Raw genomic sequence first — 24,644 nt, forward strand, 5'->3', positions numbered from 1 at the left:
GGAGCAGGAAAGCCTGGCCAGCTCAGTTACTCAGCAAGCTCCAGGCCAGACAAAGGAAACAAAAGTAAAAACATCTTTTTGTAGGGAAGTGGCCTACAAACATGGACCCCAATGTGCACAAATACAGCAAAGTGTTAGGCCAGCCACAAAATGTTACTCTTGAGTGAGATTGTACATCACCTAGGATGTAAAAGTTACTGTGTAAATATATCAGGATATGAAAACATAACATATATAGAACATATATGACATAAAAATATGTTAAGTGAAGGACAGTGAGACAGCTTGTTTTTTAGGGTAATAAAGTTAATTTACAAGCCCTCCCCCCAGTGCTGGGGATTGAACCTTATAATGAATGCCTTATAATGGTAAGTGCTGCATCACTGAGCCAGTGCCCAGCTTATTTATTTCTCTGCCTTACTACATAGATATTTACTAGACATTTGATTGATGTAATGATTTTGATTTGTTAATGATGTAATGATTTTGATTTGTTAACATTGCTGGATTACTTTTGTTTGTTCTTATGACACAATTTTATTTTTCCCATTTTGCCAAATCAGGAGCTGGGGGAGGTTGAGAGGAGAGTCCTGAGTCTTGACTTTCAAGAAAAAGAAGGGTGCTTACTGTAGAGGAGCCTGGCTTCCCATGCTCATAACTAACTCATCCTTCAGCTTTGGCTTCACTCCTGCTTCCTTTGTATTCACTAACGTGAACCAAAGAGGCTGGGAAATGGTTGTTCTGTATTAATCCAGCACTGACTGGGGAAACAGTGGATAAGCTCAGAAGGCGGTGCTCTGGCCTTTTAGTAAACAAGCTCTTCTTTCCCAACCTAGGTTTCCAGTGCCATTGATTTTAAGTTTGTTGGGCATTAGGTTTGAAAATAATACCATATTGTATAAATTTACTTTATTCTTGATATTAGAGCTTATATGGATTTGCAAAAATAATAAAATGTTGGTGCCAGTAACACTTAGTGTTCCTCTTACATTTTAGTTTTATTTCTTACTGTTACTATGTATGCATTCCATGGTACATATGAAGGTCAGAGGACAACTTTGTGGAGTCATTTCCTCTTATCTTTATGTGGTTTCTGGAATTGAACTCAGTTACCAGGCTTGCAATGCAAGTTCCTTTACCTGCTGAGCTGTCTTGCCACTCCTCCTTATATTTTAATAGAAATATAGCACAGTATTAATTATGTCTTCCTTCCAGAATTGTTATGAGCACTCACATGTAAAATGCTTTGACATAAAGACTTAATTTTGAAACATTAATCTTGGTGGTATAGATATCATGACCAAAAAGATAGGCAGGTTACATGTTCTTGCCACTAACCTAGTGACCTGAGTTTGATCCCTGGGACTAACTCTTACAGGTTGTCCTCTGATGTCCACATGATGGCATGGAACACACACATGTACACAAATTAATTTCAAAAATTAAAGAGCACATAAAGCGCATCACTTTCCATATAAAATATGTTAAACATTTTTTCAGTGATTCCTGTCTGTTGCTAATTCGTGCTTGTACTTTGAGCAGTGAAATCTGTTTTAAGAGTGATAAAATGCAGTTTGTGACCTTATTACTGAGAGTTTAGAACACGTCTTGTTCTCACGATTTTTTTTTTCTAATTAATTACCTAAGATTGTGTTCCCAGGAAGCAGCTAGCTGTGGGCCTCAGTTGGAGGTGTCAGAGCTTGATTGAGCTTTTTACAGTGTGTTCCTTTTTCCTGTATCTTGGCAGGAAAAAGATAACCTGACCTAGAGAGCAACTTTCTCCAAGGATTGGGGCTGAAGACTTCTTGAGTGTCATAATAAATTTCCACCTCCTCTTTAAAAATAGGTTCAACAGCAATAATTCTTTTTTTTTTTTTTTGCTGTTGTTGGGCAAAAAAGTTTTATTTTGGTTTTAGCTAATTTTAATAAAGAATGTAGATGCATCAGTTTGAGGCTAGGATTTGCAACAAATTCAGTATTTATTTATTTATTTATTTTTTATTTTGGTTTTTTGAGACAGGGTTTCTCTGTGTAGCTTTGGAGCCTATCCTGGCACTCGCTGTGGAGACCAGGCTGGCCTCGAACTCACAGAGATCTGCCTGCCTCTGCCTCCCGAATGCTGGGATTAAAGTTGCGCGCCACCAACGCCCGGCTCAGTATTCTTTAATAAATATCTTGCTGTAGGTGCTAATCATTGTTTATAAAATAAGGGTTAATAGTAGGAAGATGTCTGCTAGCTTGCCTCATCTGTGGAGCTAGTGTGGTCATACTGAGAGACATTATCCAAAGCACCACAGAGTATAATATGCCATTCAGATATTCCATTTTCACCTAGCAGAGGTTTGCTTGTAGTCATTGAGCTCTAGGGCTTCATACTTAAGTGTAGACTCTGGGAGTTTGAAGATACAGGTTTAATAAATTTAATTAATTCTTTTTGGGGACACCATTAGCAAAACCCTGGGATGTCTTGGAAAGACCTGGGAAGATTGTGTATATTCAGGTTGTCATCCAAATTTCACAATCCTGTTGAAGCAATAGCAATCGAAAGTATGGTGATGTGTGGCTTCAGTAATCACCTGGGAGATAGAAGCAGGAAGATCCAGAGTTCCAGGTTATCCTTTGCTACAGAGTAGTCTGAGCTACATGAGACCCTGCCTCAAAAAAAAAAAAAAAAAAAAAAGTATTGAGTGAATTGAAAAGTCATGACTACTGACCCAAAAAGAATGAATTGATTGACTAAAGAGGTCTTAGGAATTTATTTTTAAGTTTTAAGTGAAAAATATTTGAAAGTCATTTATTTATTTGTTTATTTTGAGATAGTGGTCCTGACTCTCCTGGAACACAGTGTAGAGTAGTGGTTCTCAACTTGTGGGTCACAACTCCTTTGGGGGTAAAACAGCCTTTTCACAGAGCTTGCATATCAGATATCCTGCATCATATTTGCATTATGATTCATAACAGCAAAATTACAGTTATGAAGTAGCAATGAAATAATTTTATGGTTGGGGGTGTCGCCACAACATGAGGAACTGTATTAAAGTATTACAACATTAGGAAGGTTGAGAACCACTGTTATAGATTAGGATGGCCTCAAACTCACAGAGATCTACCTGCCTCTACCTCACAAGTGCTGGGATTAAAGGTATGCACCATCATGCCATGCCCTTGATACCTTTGAAAAAAATATTCTTGGCTGCAAGTATGGGAATACCTTCCATGACACACATGTGGAGGTCAGAGAACAACTTTTAGGAGTTGGTTCTTGCCTTATACCTTTGTATGGCCTCCAGGGATGAAACTCTGACCATCAGGCTTGCAAGGCAAGTGCTTTACCTGTTGAGCCATCATTGTCCTTATTTAAATGTCAATCAAAATACCTCTTTGATTCTCCCTTCTTTATGTATACACACTTTTTTTGTATGTCCTAAAATATCTTGGCCTTCTGTTCACTTCTGGTTAAAACCAACTGTGCCTCTAGATGTTGAATGCAAAATATACACAGCATGTTGAATGGAGTTACTTTAAGTGTGGCCACAGACTTCACTGCTGCCTGATAACCCAATCACATTTCCTAAAGTGATTATTCACTGTGCTGGGACAGTATTTCTCCTCTTTCAACCCATGATAACCTCTCACTTTTAACTCTGAATTGCTGCTCTGACTTACTATTTTGTTGAGAAACTAAGTAGTCAGATCTGTGCACTCACACTATCTTAGCACCAGATGTGTCTGTGTTTCAGCATCTTTGCTTTTCCTGTCAGTGCCCCAGTGAATCTTCTGTACTGTATTTAAGGCCATCATGCTAACCATTCTGCCTTCTCTTCTGTGTCATCAGATTTTTCTCAGCTACACAAAAATAACCCTGTTAAATCATTTAAGAAGAAACCTCCTTAACCCTGGTCTCTTGCCTCATTTCTGTGTTCCACCAATAACAAGAATTTTTTGCCTGCAGAGAATTGTCTGTGCTCAGTACATTCTCTTAGTCTTTTAAACCCATTTGGACTTTGTCTCTGACACAAAAGGACTAAATATAGCTGTACAGGTTGCATACTGCTCAAGAGTACAGCATTGAAGAGGAAATAAACATATTTTTGGCAGTGACTTTTCAGTAGACAGTGGTGTCTTGATCACTGTATCGTACATTTTGCAAGAGGTAGGATCTTATCTTTAGGAAGTGCTTATTAATGCCACTGCTGTTTAATTGCTTTGGTTGGTTTACATGTGACCTCCACATTTCTCTACCCACAATCAGTTTACAGTGAATTTGTTAGCACTCATGCCAAGTACTTTCTTCCCCATGAAATGCTTTTTTCACTTAAGGACACCGCTCCCTTGTTTCCTAACCTCCCAAATATCTTTAGTTCTCTTTGCTAGTTGTCCTTCTCTGCCTAACTCTATAAACTGTTTTTGAACCTTTTTGTATCAACTCACTGTAGGTAATTTCATCTAGTGGTATAACATTAAAGGCCATCTGTGGGGCTAAGGAAATGGTTCAGTGGGAAAAGTGCTGTTATCCAAACAAGAGAACCTGAGTTTGGATCCCCAGTATCCACATAAAATCAGGACACAGTGGTATGTGTCTAAAACCCCAGTCTTAGAGAAGTGTACACAGGGACAGGAGGAGTCCAGGGCTTGCTTGCCAGATAACCTTGCCAAAAGATAAGCCCTGAGTTAGTGAGAAACCCTGTCTCAGAGGCTATAAGGTAAACAGTGACTGAGGAAAACACCTGATGTTGACCTTTGGCCTCTACATGTGCATGCATGGTACATGCACTAACATGTACATACACCACACAAAAAATGAAAAGAGTGTGTATATGCTTGCAATCTCTCGTTTGCCTCAAGAGCTTAGGCTTCTTTATTTCCTGATGTACATATCATACTGCCTATTTGACACTTCATTATTTATTATAATCATATCATTTTTAAAACGTATTTGGAAATAATGTTAGGCTTACTGCGCAGTTGCAAGGATAGTGCTGAGAGCTCCCACAGTCCTTGTTTTTTTGTTTTTCCTAATGGGTTAAGGAAATCAGTTGGTAGTGTTTGCCTTGCAAGCATGAAGGCACAAGATCAGTTGCAAGAAGCTGTGTTTGTTTGTTTGTTTTGTTTTGTTTTGTTTTGAGACAGGGTTTCTCTGTATAGCTTTGTAGACCAGGCTGACCTCAAAATAGTTTTGTAGACCAGGCTGACCTCAAAGAGATCGCCTGCCTCAGCCTCCTGAGTGCTGGCATTAAAGGCATGCACCACCACCCACCTGGGCAAGAAGCCATGTTTTTAAAAATCCAGTGTAATGGTTTTCACTTGTAATCCCAATGCTGGAGAAGTGGAGACAAGATTCCTAGTGCCCATCACCTGCTAGTTGAGGTTATCCATTGGCCTCTACACACAAATGTGTGCACACACCACAGAAAATCCCTAAAATTAAGTTTGCCGCTATCTAAACTGGACAGGTTTTGCTAGTCTTTGCTCAGATGTTTCAGGGTCTAATGCAGGGTTCCATGTTGCATTAAGTCAGGTTGAATCAGAATGCCCCTCAGTTTGGGTTTGTATGGTGCTTGCACATGATTGGATTGAAGCCATGGATTTGAGGGGGATACTGTGATATTGTGGTATCCTAGATTTAATTGTTCCAAATGAAGCAGTTGGTCTCTTGACCTCCTTAGTTTTCCCATCTCTACAGATTTTCCTAACTTGATAAATCACAGTTCTTACCTTCCTGTTGCCAGAGTGCCTTAGTTCCTGGCTAGAGCTTTTGGAGAGCAGAAGATCCTGCAGATTCCATGCACCCTAATCATTACCTTTGCTTCTCTTTGTCTCATACTCATCAACTGGGAAGTTCAACTATGAGTTCAACAAAATGTGTCCAGAATTCAACACTTGGTACCATCTCTATAGTGCTGCCACCCTGTTTCCGTTTTATATCAGTGGTATCCTATTACCTGGTCATCAGGCTATTGTTTTATTATTTGATTTTTCTCTTCAGTAATCATGGCAGCCATAACTTAGATCCTACTACCCTCTACCATAAACTTCTAGTATTTTCCTCGACAGCTAAAACAAATCCTCACATTGACAAACATTTCTTCCACTTCTGATTTTCTGCCAGTTTTGATCTTGCTCACTTGCTCCAGTGACTCATCCCCTATCACTTCCTGTTTGTGCTTCATTGCTAAATGCCACTCTGAGTTTAAAGTTCATTTAGTTCATTCCAACATTTCAGGGGTTTTTTAAATAAAATTTTTATTCTTTCAAATTTTCTTATATATAATGTATTTTGATCCCACTCCTGAAACCCCTCTTCTCCATATGTACCTCTTTTTGAAAATAATAGTAACCTACTGTGTTTAATTAGTTTTGCTTATGTGGGGGCGGGGGTTATTTACTGAATGACGAGAAAATTAACCTGAGTCTACACCCCTGAAGAACATTGACTCCTTCTCCCAGCAGTCACTCATACCAATAGCTCCACAGCTAGAAGGCCTATGCTCTCTCCTCCTATTCATGGTGGAATGTTGATGAGTAACGACAGCTCCTGTGAGTTCATGAGTTCAACAGCTGGCTAGTGTCTATAAAACAGCATTTTACTGCAGTCTTCTCTATCCTCTTATTCTGCTTTGTCTCTGCTGGCTTCTCCACTCTGCTGCTTTCTTCTGCCTGAGCCTTGTGTGGGATGGGGAATTCATATAGATGTTCTGTTCAGGGCCATACACTCACTTAATCTTAGCACTTTGGTCAATTATGAATCTCTGTTTTAACCTCCACCCACTACAAAAATAAGCTGTGCCAACCTAGGTTGAAAGCAACACTAGTCTGTGGGTATAATTAAACACAAATTTATTTAGAAGGCAGTTTGACAATATGTCCATTTAGCAAACTAATGGTAAGTAGGTTCTTCTCTGGATCTGTGATACCTCAGCTATGGGCTTCTGACAAAGTTTGCAGTAGCAATCCTGGAATTCTTGTGTGGAACAGTCCTCATATTGAATCAGAAAGGTTGGTTATCCTCAAAACATTCATACCACTATTACACCAGTAGGCATACCTAGTGAGTCAGTATTGTAGCATATAGGGCCTTGTCGACAGAAGTTTCTGTCCCCCCCAGTCCTGCAGCTGTTCAGTCCCAAATAAACACACAGAGGCTCATATCAATTATAAACTGTTTGGCTGTTGACTCAGGCTTCTTATTGGCCTTAATTATTAACCCATTTCTATTAATCTGTGTATCTCCACATAGTCTTGGCTTACTGGTGATGCCTGAGCTTCTTGCTTTTCTCAGCAGCTACATGGAGTCTCTCTCGAGACTCACTCTCTGAGTTCTTCCTGCCTGGCCACATCCTGCCTGGCCATTGGACAAAACAGCTTTCTTCATCAACCAATAAGAGAAACATATTCAGAGCATACAGAAGGACATCCCTCATCAGGGCCTACTACTGGGTAAAACTGTCGATGACTTTTCTCCCCTAGTGGCCTACATAGCACCTGTGGCACTACACAAGCTAGCCAGCAGAGAGACAATCGCAGGTCAGTGCCAGCTTGATTTCTCAAAACTGCAGCAATGACATCTTACCATCTACATCTGCTGAATGACTGTCATAGGGTTTCTATTGCTGTGAAGGGACACCATGACCACAGCAACTCTTATAAAGGAAAACATTTAATTGGGATAGCTTACAGTTTCAGAAATTTAGTACATTATCATCATGGCACGACATGGTGGCATGCAGGTAGACATAGTGCTGGAGAGAGAACTGAGGCTTCCGTGTCTTGATCTGCAGGTAAAGGAAGTGAACTGTGACACTGGGTGTAGGTTGAGCATAGTCAGCCTCAAAACCAATTCCCAACAGTGACATACTTACTTCAACAAGGCCATACTTACTAGTAGTGCCACTCCCTTTGGTGGCAATTTTCTTTCAAACCACCACAATGATCAAGAGCAATAGCAAAAGCCTATATTGTTTAGGGGTCTCTGGGACCTCCCTGACTAATAACTCAGTAGGGAGGTAACCCACACCAAGCACTGAGACCTCTATTTTAATAACCCATGTCATCTTCAAGTTTCTTACCATGGTCTATCCTGACTACTCTGAAATAATTATGTGTACCCTTAATCTAGATATTCTCTATCCCCTTCTCCCTTTTTTTTTTCTCCTCACTTTATACAGTATGATTATGGCTTTGCTATCTGTATTAAGTAAATTGTCAGTTCCATTAGAGGAAACATTTGCTTATCATAAGAACATGAACTTTGAACATATTTGAATTAATGAATGTCATATGAAATATACTCAAACTGTTGCCCTTTATTTCAAGAAATTGACAAGCTGGGAACAGGCAGCTTTCCAAATGCCTGATACAAACATGCCATTGGAAAGCAAAGCCTTAGAAAAATGAAAGCTTGAAGTTAGGAAGGCTCTGAAGTCATTGCAGACAGGTCTACAGCAAGAGAAAACTTATTACAACTTTGTTTCTCTAGCAAAAGAAATTTTAAAGTAGCAAAATACAGGGTATATAACTGAGGAATGATGACTCGTAGTTGAGGAAAGTCTAAATGGTGGTGATGCTTCTGGGCCTGGATTGTTCTAGAGGTACAGCATAAATATTTACTTCAAAACATTTAATTCTTAGAGTTCTGTAAGATGTTTAAGTGGGTGAAGAATTAAAGTGCAGAATACATATGTCATCTATCCAAAAGACAGCTTAGAGAGTTCTAATATAGATAGTGTGAGAGCCTAGACAGTTTGTGTATGTGCCCACCTTGGTGGGCCCATAGAGTGAAAAGTAGAAAGGAATGCAGTAGATGTGAGGGCACCAAGAGGTGAGCAGAATTGGGGTGCATGAAATGAAGTGAAACTCCCAAAGAATCAATAAAGAAGTTTAAAAGTTCTGGTTTAGAAAGATGGCCAACAAAGACAGGATGATAAGATGCTACATCTGTGTTACATGTAGCCCGTAAAAACTAGTACAAGATGGAGGAGATGGCTCCATCATAAAAGTGCCAGCACACAAGCCTGACAGCCTGGGTTCTGTTCCTAGAACACTTATAAAAAGCCACAAGTGCTAGCTAGCATCCATTTGTAATCTCAGCACTCCAACTATGAGATGGGAGGCAGAGAAGAAAATCACAGCTCAGCAGCAGAAATGATGGATACTTCTCTCCTCTCCCCTCCATCCCTCACTCTTTTGTTTTGTTTTGTTTTTCGAGACAGAGTTTCTCTGTGTAGCTTTTGAGCCTATCCTGGCACTAGCTCTGGAGACCAGGCTGGCCTCGAACTCACAGAGATCCGCCTGCCTCTGCCTCCCAAGTGCTGGGATTAAAGGTGTGTGCCACCAACGCCCAGCCACTCTTTTTAATACATACACACACACACACACACACACACACACACACACACACTCACACACTCACTCACTCACTCACTCTCAACCATTTAGAAGCCAAGTTTGGTGGCTAATGCTTGTAATGCCAATATTTGGGAGGATGAGGCAGAAAGAAGCAGTTAAGTATTTGAGATGTGGTCCTAGCTTTTAAAAAAGTTAGCCAAGCCATGTAGTTTTGAAAAAATGTCCCCATCCTAGAACTTGCCAAGTGGACTAGGCTACAGAACCAGTGAGCTCCTGGATTTGTCAGTTCCTGAAGATCGTAAAATGTTACCATTTAACTTGGTCATCTACACCCTATATACCAATAACCAAGAGAATAGAAGACACACAGAAAAACCTGTTAATGAATAGTCTTAGAAGCATTATATATAATTCCTAGCCAGGCGTAATGTCTCAGACCGTAATCCCAGAACCCCCCCCCCAACACTAAGCATTAAATGTACTATTTCCAGGAGCTCTGAAATGAGTATTTGAGATCTCACCAGGGTTTTTCTCATTCCTAAGTAGTAGTTTCCATTTAATTACGTAGCAAAATTAGTAACTGATAACTGAGTCTGATGGCTTGGGCTTGTAATCTGAGCTGTTTGGGAGGCTGAGATAGGAGGATTGCAAGTTCATGGCTTGCTGAGCAAAAGTAAGAAGAGGACTGGGAACATAGCTTAATGGTAGAGTACTTTGCCTAGCATGCACAAGGCCAGAGGTTCAATTCTCAGGATGAGGGAAGGCAGGTTGGGATCCAATGGCTTATTTTTAAGTACATTTTTTTGTTCATGTACTATCCTAGATTCTAAAAATAGAACAGTGGCATGACAGTTCCTACCATAATGACACACTCTTGAAGAGGACTGCTAATATACGAGTAGGCAAAGATGCAGTGATTTTTAAGTAGAAGTTGGAGCTTTGCAAACAAGGCAATGTCTCAGTGAGTGACTACAGGATGAGAGGTGAAATTAGAAGAGATGGCTCAGTTGAGATAGGGATTGAGTCATAGAAAATCGTATTTGAAGCAAAAGTAACAGCTAGTTCAGAGGCCTCTGAAGTGAAAGGAAAGTGGTGTAGGATAGGATGAAAACTGGTCAGAAGAACTTAATCAAGGAAGACCATGGTATAGAAGAGTTTGAAGGAGCTAAGCAAGGAATCCTGCATCTGATTGATGTGCAGGGGAAAGAGTCTACTTCATTGGGAGCCTATGTAAATTTTAAAGCAGAAAATGACATGCCAATTGCTCCTTTAAAAGATTTCCTTGTTTGGAGGCAAAAAGTGGATTTGCCTACCTGAATTCATTGACAGTAATTTGCAGATATTATGAGTTAACCTGCAGATTCTTCAGTGGATATGTTTTAGGAGAAAAACGGTAATCTTTTTGTATCTATGAGGCAGTTACTACATAGACTCAAAATCAAGAAGCTAGAGAAATGACTCAGCTGTTAATAATGAATACCAGTTTTTTGCAGAGGAAATGAGCTTGGTTCCAAGCATGAAAATCAGGTGAGTCACAATTGCCTGTATCTCTAGTTCAGGGATTCCCAACACTTCTAACTTCAGAACGCTACACTCATGCACATATCAATGTACAGATTTACATACACATAGCTTAAAGTAAATCATAAAAAATTATGATTAAAAGAGAAAAGCTACTGTTAATTAATAGTCACTTCCACATTCTGATTTCTTGTTTTTCCCAGTGCTTTCATTTGTATTAATATCTTTCATCCATGGCAGTTTATTGTGTTTCTTGGGTCTATTAATCAACAGCTCCTTAACCATGACTATCTTTTTAACATTTGTGGGGTTTTTTTCTATTTATTTTTTAATTTAGAAACAAGCTTGTTTTACATGTCAATCCCAGTTTCCTCTCCTACCCTCCACCCTCCCCCTATCCACTCCCCTTTCTGTTCCCCATGGAGGGTGAGGCCTTCCATGGGGTATCTTCAAAGTCTCTCACATCATTTGGAGCAGGGCCTAGGCCCTCCCCCATGTGTCTAGCTGAGCGTATCCCTCTATGTGAAATGGGCTCCCAAAGTCCATTCGTATACTAGGGATAAGTATAGAGGATAAACTGATCCTCTACCAGAGGCCCCATAGATTGCCCAGGCCTCCTCACTGACACCCAAGTTCAGGGGATCTGGATCAGTCCTATGCTGGTTTCCCAGCTATCAATCTGAGGTCCATGAGCTCCCCCTTGTTCAGGTCAGCTGTTTCTATGGGTTTCTCCAGCCTGGTCTTGACCCCTTTGCTCATCACTGCTCCCTTTCTGCAACTGAATTCCAGGAGTTTAATTCAGTTCAGTGTTTAGATGTGTGTCTGCTTCTGCTTGCATCAGCTACTGGATTAAGGCTCTAGGATGGCATATAAGGTAGTCATCAGTCTCATTATCCGGGAAGGGCATTTAAGATAGCCCCTCCACTATTGCTTAGATTGTTAGTTGGGGTCATCCTTGTAGATCTCTGGACATTTCCCTAGTGCCAGATTTTTCTTTAAACCTATAATGGCTCCCTCTATTATGGTATTTCTTTTCTTGCTCACCTCTATTCTTTCCCCGACTCAACCTTCCTACTCCCTCATGTCCTCCTCTCCCCTCCCCAACATTTGTGTTCTTTTTAAAAAATATATATATATATTTATTGGTTATGTGTAGTGTTCCGCTTACATATATGCCTGCAGGCCAGAAGAGGGCACCAAATCTCATTACAGATGGTCGTGAGCCACCATGTGGTTGCTGGGAATTGAACTCAGGACCTTTGGAAGAGCAGGCAGTGCTCTTAACCACTGAACCATCTCTCCAGCCCACATTTGTGTTCTTAAATATTATGTTTCATAGACAATTTAGATTAACCTGATTGTTTCCTCATGGTTCAATTTAGGTTATGCATTATTGACAAGAACTATGATATGTTTATAATTCATCAGACCAGGGAACACTTGATACCAGTTTGTCCCATTACTTGATTGTAATGGTTAAAAGTAATATATGTCAAGTCTTTTAATACATTTGACATTCTTAAGATTCTATGTGTATGTGCGTTATTTTTACGTGTGTGTGTGTGTGTGTGTGTGTGTGTGTGTGTGTGTGTGTGTGTGTGTGTGTGCACCATGTGCATGCCTGGTACCTAAAGAATCACACTAGAGAGTGTCAGAATCCCTAGAACTGGAGTTACTGATGGTCATAGGCCACCATTGCATGTGTTGGGAATTGAACCCAGATCCTCTGCAAGAGCATTAAATGCTCTTAATCACTGAGCCGTCTCTCCAGCCCATATTATGCTTTCAAGTTACCTGTGTTTATAATAAATTTACCACATGCACTGTATTATTCTCTCTCCCTCAAAAATACAACCTAGTCCAGCAAGATCATGCAGGTATGTGCTTCCGAGCCCAGCAACCTGAGTTTAATCCCCAAGATCCAAATGGTAGAAAGAGAGAACTGACTCCACACAAGTTGTTCTCTGACCTCCACACCTGCTCCATGGCACACACAATAAATAAATTAAAAGTATAACTTTAAGAGATAATTTTTTAATGTAGTCTGATGGTAAAATTTAGGTATCATTTGTGATGGTAGCAAAATCATGATTGGCCAAGTAACTTCTAAACTGGTAACTTGATATTCTACAGTAAGAACTTTTCACGCTCCGTCTACTTACACAAGACTTCATGCATTCCTTTAGTCAACCTACTTGTTAGTACACGACTGCTAACATTTTGACAAACTGTTCCTATCAAACTACACCTGTACCAGGTAACCTGTCCCATGGATCTTTTTTTAGTGCCTACCAGAGCTTCTGCTCTTAACCGTGACATCAGCCATTCTTTAAGACACTAATTTTGGTGTAGTATTTAGAGCCACAGTCTGACCAAGTAGGTCTATTCATTACTGCTATGGACACCACAACAGATTTCTATGTTACAGTCACAAATTCATGCTGATAAATCTAAAGCCAGTACTTGTGGTTCTTAGCTTTCCCGGATTTCTTCTTCCCAGTTCCCTTTTTTGGTGAGAATCTAGCTCCCAACAGTCTCAGGATTTCCATATTTTCCCACTTGGACAGTATATGTTAATCCCCGAGTTACTGCACCCTCATACCTCTTTGCACATCACAGCCCCACCCAGTTTCTGCCCAGTACTCCTTTTAGAGGCCAAGAATAAGCAATCACTGTGTTTCACATATACGTCCGTCAGGTCTGAGTTTTTCTAACTGTATGTAGAGAATTGATTTGGTAGTAAAGCATTTTTATTAGTGTAGGTCAAGGGTGTCCCACTTTCTGGTTTCTCTGCCTACATTGGATAAAGAATTGTCTTGCAGCAGACAATAAAGTCATTGAATTCTACATCTGAGCAGAGTCTGGCCCCTTAGATACCTAACCAAGCATTATCAAATGTTTTGCTGCTGTGAACATTAAGAAGTAATGTTTTTGTTTTCTTTACAGTTTTATTGAGCTGCACTAGATGTACAATAAAGAACAGTTGTTTCACTTGGAGGTGTAGCTCAGCCTTGAGTTCCACCCCAAAAAAGGTCTTGGGGAACTTTGACATTAAATCAGCCATGAAATTAACACCACAAGGAAGATTCAGGGTGAAAGTCTTCAGTATAGTTAATATTTGTTTCCTTCATGAACCACTTTCTTTTCTCCTCTAAACTGCCTGTTCTTATTTATAGTATTATCCCCTTTTTAAAAAACCAGCCTGATAGCCTTTTTCTTTTCTGTTTTTAAGTGTTTTTTTTCTGTATATGATATAATTTACAAATATATTTTCATTTCATTTCATTATTTTACATTGGTTGGGTTTTTTCTAATACAAATTTTTATTTTCATCTTAAGCTGGTCTGTCTTTTTCTTTACTAATTTCTGCTCATTTAGTTATTTGTGTTATTGTTTAATTGTGGGGAGACACAGAGCTCTGACTGGCCTCAGTTCCCACTCCTCCTGTCTCCATCCCAAGCACTAGGATTACAGGTGTACACCATCCAGCCACTTGTTGCTGTCACCTGCAGTCTCTTGACAAGTCTCCCTATGCTTGTAACCCAAGCTGGCCTCTCACTATGATCATCCAGCCTTGGCCTCAGAGTACTGGGATTATATGTCAGCACTTTCACATTAACTTTACTTTTTATGGAATTCATGGTATTGGCTCAACTAGACATCCACATAGACTGAAGTAGGGGCTGGGAGGTGGTTCGGACAATAAAGTGTATGTGAGTACAGTCCTCGAATCTCACAGGAAAGCTGAGCATGTTGGTATGCATCTGTTACTCTAGCACTGGGGTGGGTAAGTATAGGTATGAGGGACTGTTGGGGGGTGGAAAGTGGTGGGTCCTGTTTAGAGCTCACTGGCTAGCCTGACTCAAAAAACTAGGTGGAAAGAGATAACCTCCAGCCTCTACACAAACATGCATTCACATATGTGCCCACACACGTAGTGAAATTAGACTGTTCTTTTAAATAATATCAAAAAATTAGTTCCAAAGGAATAACAGACCTAAATTTAATGTAGCTAGAAAACAGGTATAATACTTGTGACTGTGAGCTGGGCAAAGGTCTGTTGGACACAACATTTAAAAGAGCATGTGATAAAAGATGGGTGAGTGGATCTACTCAGCTCTTTTGTGTTTCAGTGTGTACCCTAAATGGTGAAAAGGTGAGGCACCAGTGGTCTTGTCTGAGAACCCAGAACTCAGGAGGCTGAGGCAGAAAGATCAGTGAGTGTGAGGCCAGTCTGGCCTATAGAGTGCTACCTTGTCTCGAAAACAAAGACAAAGCAGTCAAGAGGGAGAAGAGAAGAAACATTCTGTGGAATGACTTATTTTAGTCCCTACCATTAGATTTGATTTTAAATTGTTTAGTACTGTTTTTTGAGATGGAGATCTACTCTGTGGCCCTGGCTAGTTTCAAACTCACAAAGATCTATCTGTCTGCCTCTGCCTCCTGATTGCTGGGACTAAAGGTGTGAGCCATCTTACTCAGCTAGATTTCAGGATTGGGTAGTCTTTCTAGTCAGTGGTCCCTTATTTGCCGTTTACCTGTTTTGCTCTTTCAAAAAATTTTATGATTCTCCCCTTTTGTTCCTTATGTGTGTTGTGACTTTGGATGTACTTTAAAATATTTTTGTCATGTGTTCATGCTAAAATCATAGGAGATGAACTTCTTCTAGTTTTTATATCCTTTCATTCAAGATATATCCATTTTTAAATATTTGTGTTGAAAATATCGAAAAGCATTTGTTAGAGTATATGAGCCCCAGTAGGCTAATGTTCCAGCTTCAATAAATTTCAGTCATCTACCACTTGTTTCATTTTTTATCACCACCAGTTTTGGGGTTTTTTGTTTTGTTTTTACTTCTGTTTCCTTTTTTAAAAAGATCCTCATGGGAGATGTTGATTCACACTTAAATAAGGGTAGTTAACAGTTGGATCAGTAGGAAAAGACATGAAATGAACTGATGGGCACTTTGCATCTATAGATCATTGCAGTGTTTAGGAATAGAATGGGCTTGTAATGCTTTTATGCTGGTGGTTTCCAAGTGGCTTAGTCATAAATTCTGTGAGTTAAATCTACCTGCCAAATCAAAATAAAAGCACATAGAAGTTATCACAGGGAGACCACAATGATATATCTGTCCTTTTCTTGCCACTCCTTAGTGTCCATGGAACACATTTTAAAAACTAATGTAAGGGTTCTGGAGAGGTGGCCCAGTAGTTAAGAGCAGAGGACCCAGTTTTTATTCCCAGCACCACACATGGAGGCCCTCTCTGTGACTCCAGTTCCAGGGGATCTGACTCCCTGTTTTGTCCTCCATGGACACCAAACATACACATGATACATATACATACATGTAGGCAAACACTTGAAAAGCAAAAATAAGTGAATCTTTTATTAAAGAAAGCCAAGATAGAGCTGGGGAAATAGTTCAATGGGTAAAGTACTTGCCTCACAAGTGTGAGAACTTGAGTTCAGAATCTACCTAAAACTGGACACAGTAGCATATATTCTATAATCCCAACACTCCCACAGACAAGAGAATTTACATTGGACACCCTTGAGCTAGCTAGCCTGGCATTTACAGTAGCAAACAACCAGCGAACTTATTACAAACAAGGTAGAAAATGAAGACTGACACCCAGGTTCACCTGTTCTCTCATGAGAATGAGACACACCTATGCCACCTACTACTCACAGTTTGGAACATGTCTGCACAGACTCACACATACATATGCACACACCAGGTTTTTTTTTTTTTTAAACCAAGATAGTTAAGTATGCCTTGTCCAGCTTGTTGAAAAAAAAAAAAACTATCTTTTCTCCCATTGATTTTTCTTGGCAAAAATGAGCCAAGAAAAATTCTTTTTATAAGTAAAAAGAATTCTAGAGTCTCAAATCTTACATCTGTTAGCTAAGCTTTCTTGTAGCTATGACAGAACTCTTGGAATAACTTAAAAGGAAAGATTTGTTTTATTCATGATTTTATAGAGTTCAGTGTTCTGGGGAGTGCATGAAAGAATGGAGCAGTTCACACCACCCCACTAAGAGCAGTAAGGGATCCGGGCAAGATCTTCCCTTCAAGACCACCCCCAAGTGACCTGCTCACTCAGGCCAGGCTCCCTCTTCCTGTGGTCTGTTCACATTGTTAGTTTATCTCCTAAGTGTTTCGGTTCAATCAAGGTAAACATCAAGATAATCTTCACCCTGACTTTGCACTGATACTATGCTGTCTTGATCCCCAATGCTCTCTAAGAAGTTTTCAATTGTGATAAACCTAAATCTTCAAAGTTTCACTCTGTTGAGATGGTGATTGTTTATTTTCGGGAATTTCCTTTCTGCTGCTTCTCTGCATGGCTGGCCCCCTTTGAGTAGTCTGACTGAGCCTTACTTTGTTGCTTATACTACATGGTGTTTGAAGTCTTCTGAAGTTTGTTTTCAAATATGGTTTACCTAGTAGTAGTTGAGCCTTTCAGATCTCATTTCTATGACTTGTTAGGTGGGTCTGTCACACAAAGTGCTTCTGTGGGTTGGTGTCCTCCACTACAAAGACAGTGTGCTCCTGAATACTCAGTGCTTTGTGAATTATGTTTTTACTGTCTCGGAAGAAAACGGCGTGAGTGCCGTGACTTCCCTCTCATGCCTTTGAGTAGTTCTTTCCCAGGCCTTAAGGGTGGTTTTCCAGCAAATGCCATCATTATTAGCACTCATGCCTCTGCTCATCTCCGAGACCCCGCCCACTCCTCTGGCACTCAGCTTTTGATCTTGTATCAGCTACTTTCCCCTTTTTGTGACAGAAGCAAATTAAGCAGAAAGGATGTATTTGGACTTCCAGTTCAAAGAAATATAGTCCATCCTCTTGGGATAGAATAATGGCAGGGGCAGCTTGGTCCATGGTGCTGACCAAGAAACATAAAAGTGACCACCAGTGCTCAGCTGGCTTTCTCCTTCTTCCCTTTTTATTTGTTTTTTGTTTTGTTTTGTTTTTTATCTGTGTGCACATTTGTATGTGACTATGGTCAAAGGGCAGCCTCAGGTCCTTATTTCCCATCCTATTGGGTACAGTCTCTTGCCCATCATTGCACACTAGGCTAGCTAGCCATTGAGATGCTTCTGTCTCTGTTTTGCATCTCCCTGTGGGAACATTGAGATACAGATTTTTGCCTATTGTATCTATCCTTGTTGGGATTCTGGGGCTCCAAACTCATGCCCTTATTCCCGCAAGGCAAATGCTTTACCTGCTAAACCATCTCTCCAACCCCCCTTTCCCCTTTATTCTTTCTGGGACCCAGCCTATAGTCTGCTACTGTTCACATTCCAGATGTCTGTCTTCTGTTAAATTGGTGTGCAGAGGACACAATCAAGGGTATCCTCATTAGCAACCCAGGTATTTGCTCACAGATCTCTCGTTACCTTAATCTCCCCAGACTCCCAGTCTCATCCTGTTGCCTATGGTAGTCCCCTGTTCTAACATTCATTCCCTTTTGCTCCATCTTGCCTGGAAAAAGTATATCTAAAGATTTTGAAAACTGAATAAAGCCAGTTCAATAAAACATGTCAATTAGTTTTTTCCAACATTGTTTTTTGTTTGTATTTCAGTTTATTTTAATGATAAATGTACTGGTTTAAGTAAACTGTCTCTTACTTTTGCAGCTTGCCTCTGAATGTCGATTTGCTAAATAGCCCAGACTTACTAGAAACAACCATTGGTGATGTAACAAGGACATCAGATACTTGGGAAACTTCTCCAGCTCCAGATGACATTAATGTAATTACCAGGTCAAATGAATTAGAGGAGCCTAAAGTTGAATGTGAGAGTAAGTACCTGTTCTGTAATTTATCAATGACATATAAAACATTTTTATTTCATGTATTTATTTGGTGGTGCATACCATGTTGTGCATGTAGAGATTGGAGGCAACTTTGAGGGTCACTTCCCTCCTTCCACTATGTGAACTGAAGACATCAAACTTAGGTCCACATCCTCAGGTTTCCAATAAAGCACCTTTACCTGGTGAGCTATCTCCAATCCCAACACCTTTTGATTACCACCCCCTTTTAATTTGATGGCAGTTTCCCTTCCCTCCTCTCCTCTCAGTCCCTCCCCTCCTCTCAGTCCCTCCCTCATATCCCTTCTGCCCTGCTCCCAATCCACTGGCCCTCAGTTTTTATTCAGAAAAGGGCAGGCCTCCCATGGATATCAGCAAAACATGGCATATCAAGTTGCAGTAAGACTAAGCACTTCCACTTGTATAAAGGCTGGGCCAGATGACCCAGTAGGGTCCCAAAAGCCTGTAAAAGAGACAGCCCCACCTCCCACTGTTAGGAGTCCCACCAGAAGACTAAGCAGCTACACAATTATTACATCTATGCCAAGGGCCTAGGTCAGTTCCATAAAGGCTCTCTGATTGTTGGTTCAATCTCTGTGAGCTCCTATGAGTTTTCTTGTGGTGTCCTTGATCCCTCTGGCTACTACTGTCCCTCATTCTGAGCTCTGCCTAATGTTTGGCTATGGGTATGCATCTGTTTCCATCAGTTGTTGGGGGCAGCCTCTCTGATGACAATTGGGCTAAGGCGCCAATCTATAAATATAGCAAATATCATTAAGTATCATTACATTGACATTTTTTTCTCCAGTTATGTTTGGTTCTATCCTAGGTATCTGGGCCATCCAGGCTCTGGGTCCTGGCACTCCAGGCAGTGTCAGGGGTAGGCTCACTCTCATGGCATGGGTCTCAGGCTGGACCTGTTGATTGGCCACTCCCACAATCTCTGTGTCACCCTTACCCCCAGCAGATCTCATAGGCAGGACAGACTGTATAGGTTGAAGGTTATGTGGCTGGGTTGATGTCCCAATCTCTCCACTGGAAGGCTTGTCTGGTCACTGGAGATGGCCAGGCAACTATTATTGCTAGGAGTCTTAGCTGTGGTCATCCTTGTAGATTCTTGAGACTTTCCCTTGCACTGGGTTTCTACCTTACCCCCAAAATGCTCCCCCTTTCCAGTCATCTTTTTCAGTAGTCCCCCACCATGATCCCTCATATTCCCATCCTCACCCACTCACAGTTCACCCATGAAATCTTTTTCTGTTTTCCTTTTCCAGGGAGATCTGAGCATCTCTTGACTCCTGCTTGTTATCTTGACTCTCTGGGTCTGTGGACTATGGCATTGTTATCCTTTACTTTAGAGCTAATATCCACTCATGAGTCAGTTCATACCATGTTTGCCTTTCTGGGTCTAGGCTACCTCACTCAGGATGATTTTTTTTCTACTTCCATCTGTTTGCCTACAGATTTCATGATGTCATTGTTTTAAATAGCTGGGAAATACTCCATTGTGTAAATGTACCACATTTTCTTTATCCGTTCTTCAGTTCAACATCTGGGTTGTGGCTGTTACAACAATTAATAAATGGGACCTTATGAAACTAAAAAGCTTCTGTAAGGCAAAGGACATTGTTGGTAGGACAAAACAGCAACCTACAAAGTGGGAAAAGATCTTACCAACCCCACATCTGACAGAGGACTATTTTCCAAAATTTATAAAGAACTCAAGAAACTAGACATCAAAAAAAGGGGGGGGGACAGATCTTAACAGAATTCTCAACAGAAGGACCTCAAATGGCTGAGAAACACTTAAAGAAATGTTTAACATCCTTAGCTATTAAGGAAATGCAAATCAAAACAACTCTTCAATTCCATCTTACACCTGTCAGAATAGCTAAGATCAAAAACACAAGTGTGACAGCTCAAGCTGGAGAGGATGTAGAGCAGAGAGAACACACCTCCATTGCTGGAGAGAATGCAAACTTGTACAGCCACTTTGGAAAACAATATGGTGGTTTCTCAGAAAATTGGAATTTGATCTTCCCCCAACACCCAGCTATACTACTCTTGGGCATATACCCAAAGGATTCACTATCCTTCCACAAGGACACTTGCCCAGCTATGTTCATAGCATCTTTATCCATAATAACCAGAACCTGGAAGCAACTTACCTTTCCTTTTAAAGCAAGATATTTAAACCACTTCCTCCAGAAATGTTGTATCCTAATAGCTTAGTTGGGAATACTTTGGTCCTCTTGCCTTTTGATTTAAGGAGAACACTGGGGAAAATTTAAGATAATGTAACCTCATATTATCAATAATCTCTACTCCAAGCCAAGATAATGTAACATTGTATTATAACATTTATAATACATAAGTGATTCTAAATTTATAAATTGTTCATTCTGGGTTTTTACTTGGTCTTTGAGTACAAATTAAGAAGATAATGGAAGATCATATGCACCTACCACACACAAACACTCCTATACACATAACTAAAAATAAATTTTTAAAAAAATTTTTCCATTTCTGTTTGTCAGATATTAGTGTTTCCCTTGTCATAATTTTTTTAAATAATTAAATTTTGATAACCTTGCCCTGGACTCTACCTTCTGTTAGAAATGGTTGCTCTTCCTTAACTTAAGAAAGATACAAGATAACAAACCAAAGCTATCAGGATCTATATCCTGCCAGAGGCAGGATTACCTTTAAGCACAGTACTTCTAGAATCAGAAAAAAATCCTCCTGGGGAAGGTTGGGAGGGGCAGAGATGTGAACACAATCTAATCCCTCCTCTTAAGGTCCCCAAGACAAACCAAAGCATGATTCCACCAGAGTTCACCCTGGGCAACATTGAGTTGATTGGGCTTACTTACAGAGTGTCAGTGAGAAGTTAAAGATGAGTGTTGGTGGCCCTAAAGAAGCTACACTGGAAGGTCTGCACCCAGCATGGCTGAGAGCTCCCTAGTAGCCATGTAAATGGATCCCTGTTAGCTCATCTTCCCAGCCTCTATACTGTAGCCCCTCTCCCAGATACTTTCTTCCCCAGCCCATGTGCAGTTAGGATAAAATTGTATTCAAATGGCTAGGAAGAGTGGCTGGACACTCATGTGAGGGTCCAGTGACCTACCTCCCCTTCTGTGAGGGAATGTCAACAGTCCACGAGGCCAACCATGATGGACTCACACAGGCATTGTGCATATCACAAATACCGTGGCTAATTGGTTCTACATCATCTTTATGGAGATGGAAATATTAATTTTATTTTTATTCTTTTATGTTATATAAATTTTAAGTTTAATTGTTCCTTCAGTGCCATAATAATCTTGTATTACCAAGAAATTATTAAGTATGTAATTGTTCACAGAGTGTATTAGATTAGAATGACATGGTATTGGAGTAGGTATTGTAGCTTTATGCCAGAATGCCAACAGTAGGGATCCCTATAAATAATCCAATAAGGGTCTAGTAAGATGGCCCAACCAAGGCAGTACTTGTTACACAAGTCTGATGATATGACTTTGACCCTAGGAACTCAACATAAAGGCAGAAGAGAGCAAATTCAACAGAGTTGTCCCCTGACCTCCACACACCCAAGGTGGCACTCATATACCCCTTCCTACTAACACGCCATACACATACAATAATAAAAATAAATTTTAAACCTAGTGGTGGTAGTGCACGCCTTTAATCCCAGCACTTGGGAGGCAGAGGCAAGCAGATCTCTGTGAGTTCAAGACTAACCTGGTCGACAAGAGCTAGTTCCAGGATAGGCTCCAAAGCTACACAGAGAAACCCTGTCTCAAAAAACTAAATAGATTTTAAAAGATTGATTCTCTATATACTTTGAAGTCATATATGAAGTTATTTATAATGATTTACTGGTAAATCTTAGAGAAGCAATTTACAAGTAGAGCAAAGCAAATTCTGTATCAGTAGAAGAAAAATATTTTTAGTTCCTTCTGCCATACCCTAGATATAGATACCTAAGAGTTAGTGTGTTTCTCATTATAGAAAGTATTCAAGAAGGCCTTGAATGCTATTGAAGTGGTGACAGAAGAAATTCTTCCCAAGTATAGGAATCTCATTCATGTAACTTAGTTCGTATTTATACCATTTCCTTAAAGTCAAACAATGAGACTATTTAGAGCATTCTTACATTAAGAGCAGAAGTTATAGAGATGGCTCCACCACTAAAGTGAATGCCACAAAATCATGGGAATCTAAAGTTCAGATCCTTAGCACCCACATGAAAGCCAGGCATAGCAGCACATGTCTATGACCCCAGCAGGGCAGCAGGGTGGGCAGAGAGCTAAATAAATGGCCTTCAGATTCAGAAAGAAACCCTGTCTCAAAAAATAAATAAATAAATAAAGTGTTAGAGGAAGACACCTAACATTGACTTCTGGTCTCTGTAGTACATATATCCTCTCACACACACATACATGCACATATAACATACACACATACAAAATTATTTAGAGAGTGAAAGTCTATTTGGTCTTGTTTTGTTTTGACACAAGACCTAAGTATATAGCCTAGGCTTGCCCAGAACATACTATGTAGTTTAGGCTAGCCTTGGGATTACTTGCAGTGATCCACTTGCCCCAGCCTCCAAGGTCTTGAGAATGCAAGCATATGTTCTTATGCCTAACTTCATATTCTCTGTCTTCCTGTCCAATGTACTCTGTATTTTATATTGGTTACAGTATGAAAATGAAGAACCATGTTAAGAATTTGGAGAAGAATACTCCTAGCATCACACAGAGAGTGAACAAGGCGAAATTAGCTCAGCAACACAGCGTTTGCAAAGGGTGCTCAACCAAGCAGGAAAGCACACCGGGATGGGAAGGGCATTTAGTTTTGATCCTATCAGAGTGTGATGACTCTATCACCCCATTGGTGGAAGCTCACCCTTCCAGATGGACATAATTAGCTAATTCCAAAATGCTGCTAAAGGAAGATGTGTAATAGAGTCAAGCCTCAGGAATGTTTGGCATCCAGGAGTCAGGGAAACAGGCATGTATGCAAGAGTTTCGCAAGGTGAAGGAGGTTTGTAAAATACTGGCTTTGGGTGGCTGCCCATCTTTGAAAGAAAAAACTTTCTGACACATACACCCCCACCGTACATTTTTTTTTCCAACTCAGCCAGCATACACAGCCCTTCTGAAGTCTCTAGTAACAAATTATTGTTAAAAGTGACTGGGAAATGTGAGCATGGTCTAATGAATTTCTGGACATGGTCCCTAACATACAAGGGATTTGTTAGCATGACTTAGGTGAGCCACCTTCCTAGGAGTGGTCCTTGGCCATGATTGACCTGGACCAACTTGAATGTTAGGTCAGAGATTATATTCTTTTAGCTAGAACTTTTCTTTTAATGAGCCTTTACCTTTCTAACATTATCCTCTCGGAAGAGGATACCAAACACATCTGGCATCTCTAGTCTCTAGAAAGGATGAAGCTACCATCAGGCTCAAAAACATTATGGCTTTCAGCCAAGAAACTAGTTATCCCGAAGGAGAGGGCCATATTCTACCCTAAACTGTCTAGCCAGTTTGTACTTCTGTTCTTCTCATTCTCTCATTCATATACCCTAAAGGAATAATCCTAACTGCCATTATAGAATCAGGGCAATGTCCAGTGGCACTAGGAAGATTTATAGGTGCTACCATTTTGGTTTATTCTGTATGGTTGCATTAACCAAGATGGTGGTAAAGTCACATGGCCTTCACAATCTTGAGAATGTCACTGACCAAGATGGTAACATTTCCTCCATTTGATGGTGACAACACCACATGGCTACTTTCTACTGTGGTGAGTTCAGTCTGTGATAAAATGAGTCCATTTCCCATTAGGGCTCAAATCTGTGTTGGATTCACACATTCCTCAAACTGAGTGGAGGCTCACCTCCTTTTCTTTAAAACCAAAAAACCACCTATGTTCGGTAACATGGAC

At 40.3% G+C, this 24,644-nt stretch overlaps 1 protein-coding gene across 4 annotated transcripts in view; it reads left to right on the forward strand.

Moving 5' to 3' along the window:
* The window catches only part of Epb41l5 (erythrocyte membrane protein band 4.1 like 5), a 112,468-nt gene that overhangs the window by 59,264 nt on the left and 28,560 nt on the right, over window positions 1–24,644 (forward strand). For all 4 annotated transcript variants that reach the window (XM_027417805.2, XM_027417808.2, XM_027417809.2 and 1 more), the window contains one exon: window positions 18,514–18,677. In XM_027417805.2, the coding sequence (XP_027273606.1) occupies window positions 18,514–18,677 (164 nt within the window). The remainder of the gene's footprint in view (window positions 1–18,513; window positions 18,678–24,644) is intronic.

This window comes from Cricetulus griseus, chromosome 5 (assembly GCF_003668045.3).
Source record: "Cricetulus griseus strain 17A/GY chromosome 5, alternate assembly CriGri-PICRH-1.0, whole genome shotgun sequence".
Taxonomy (NCBI): domain Eukaryota; kingdom Metazoa; phylum Chordata; class Mammalia; order Rodentia; family Cricetidae; genus Cricetulus; species Cricetulus griseus.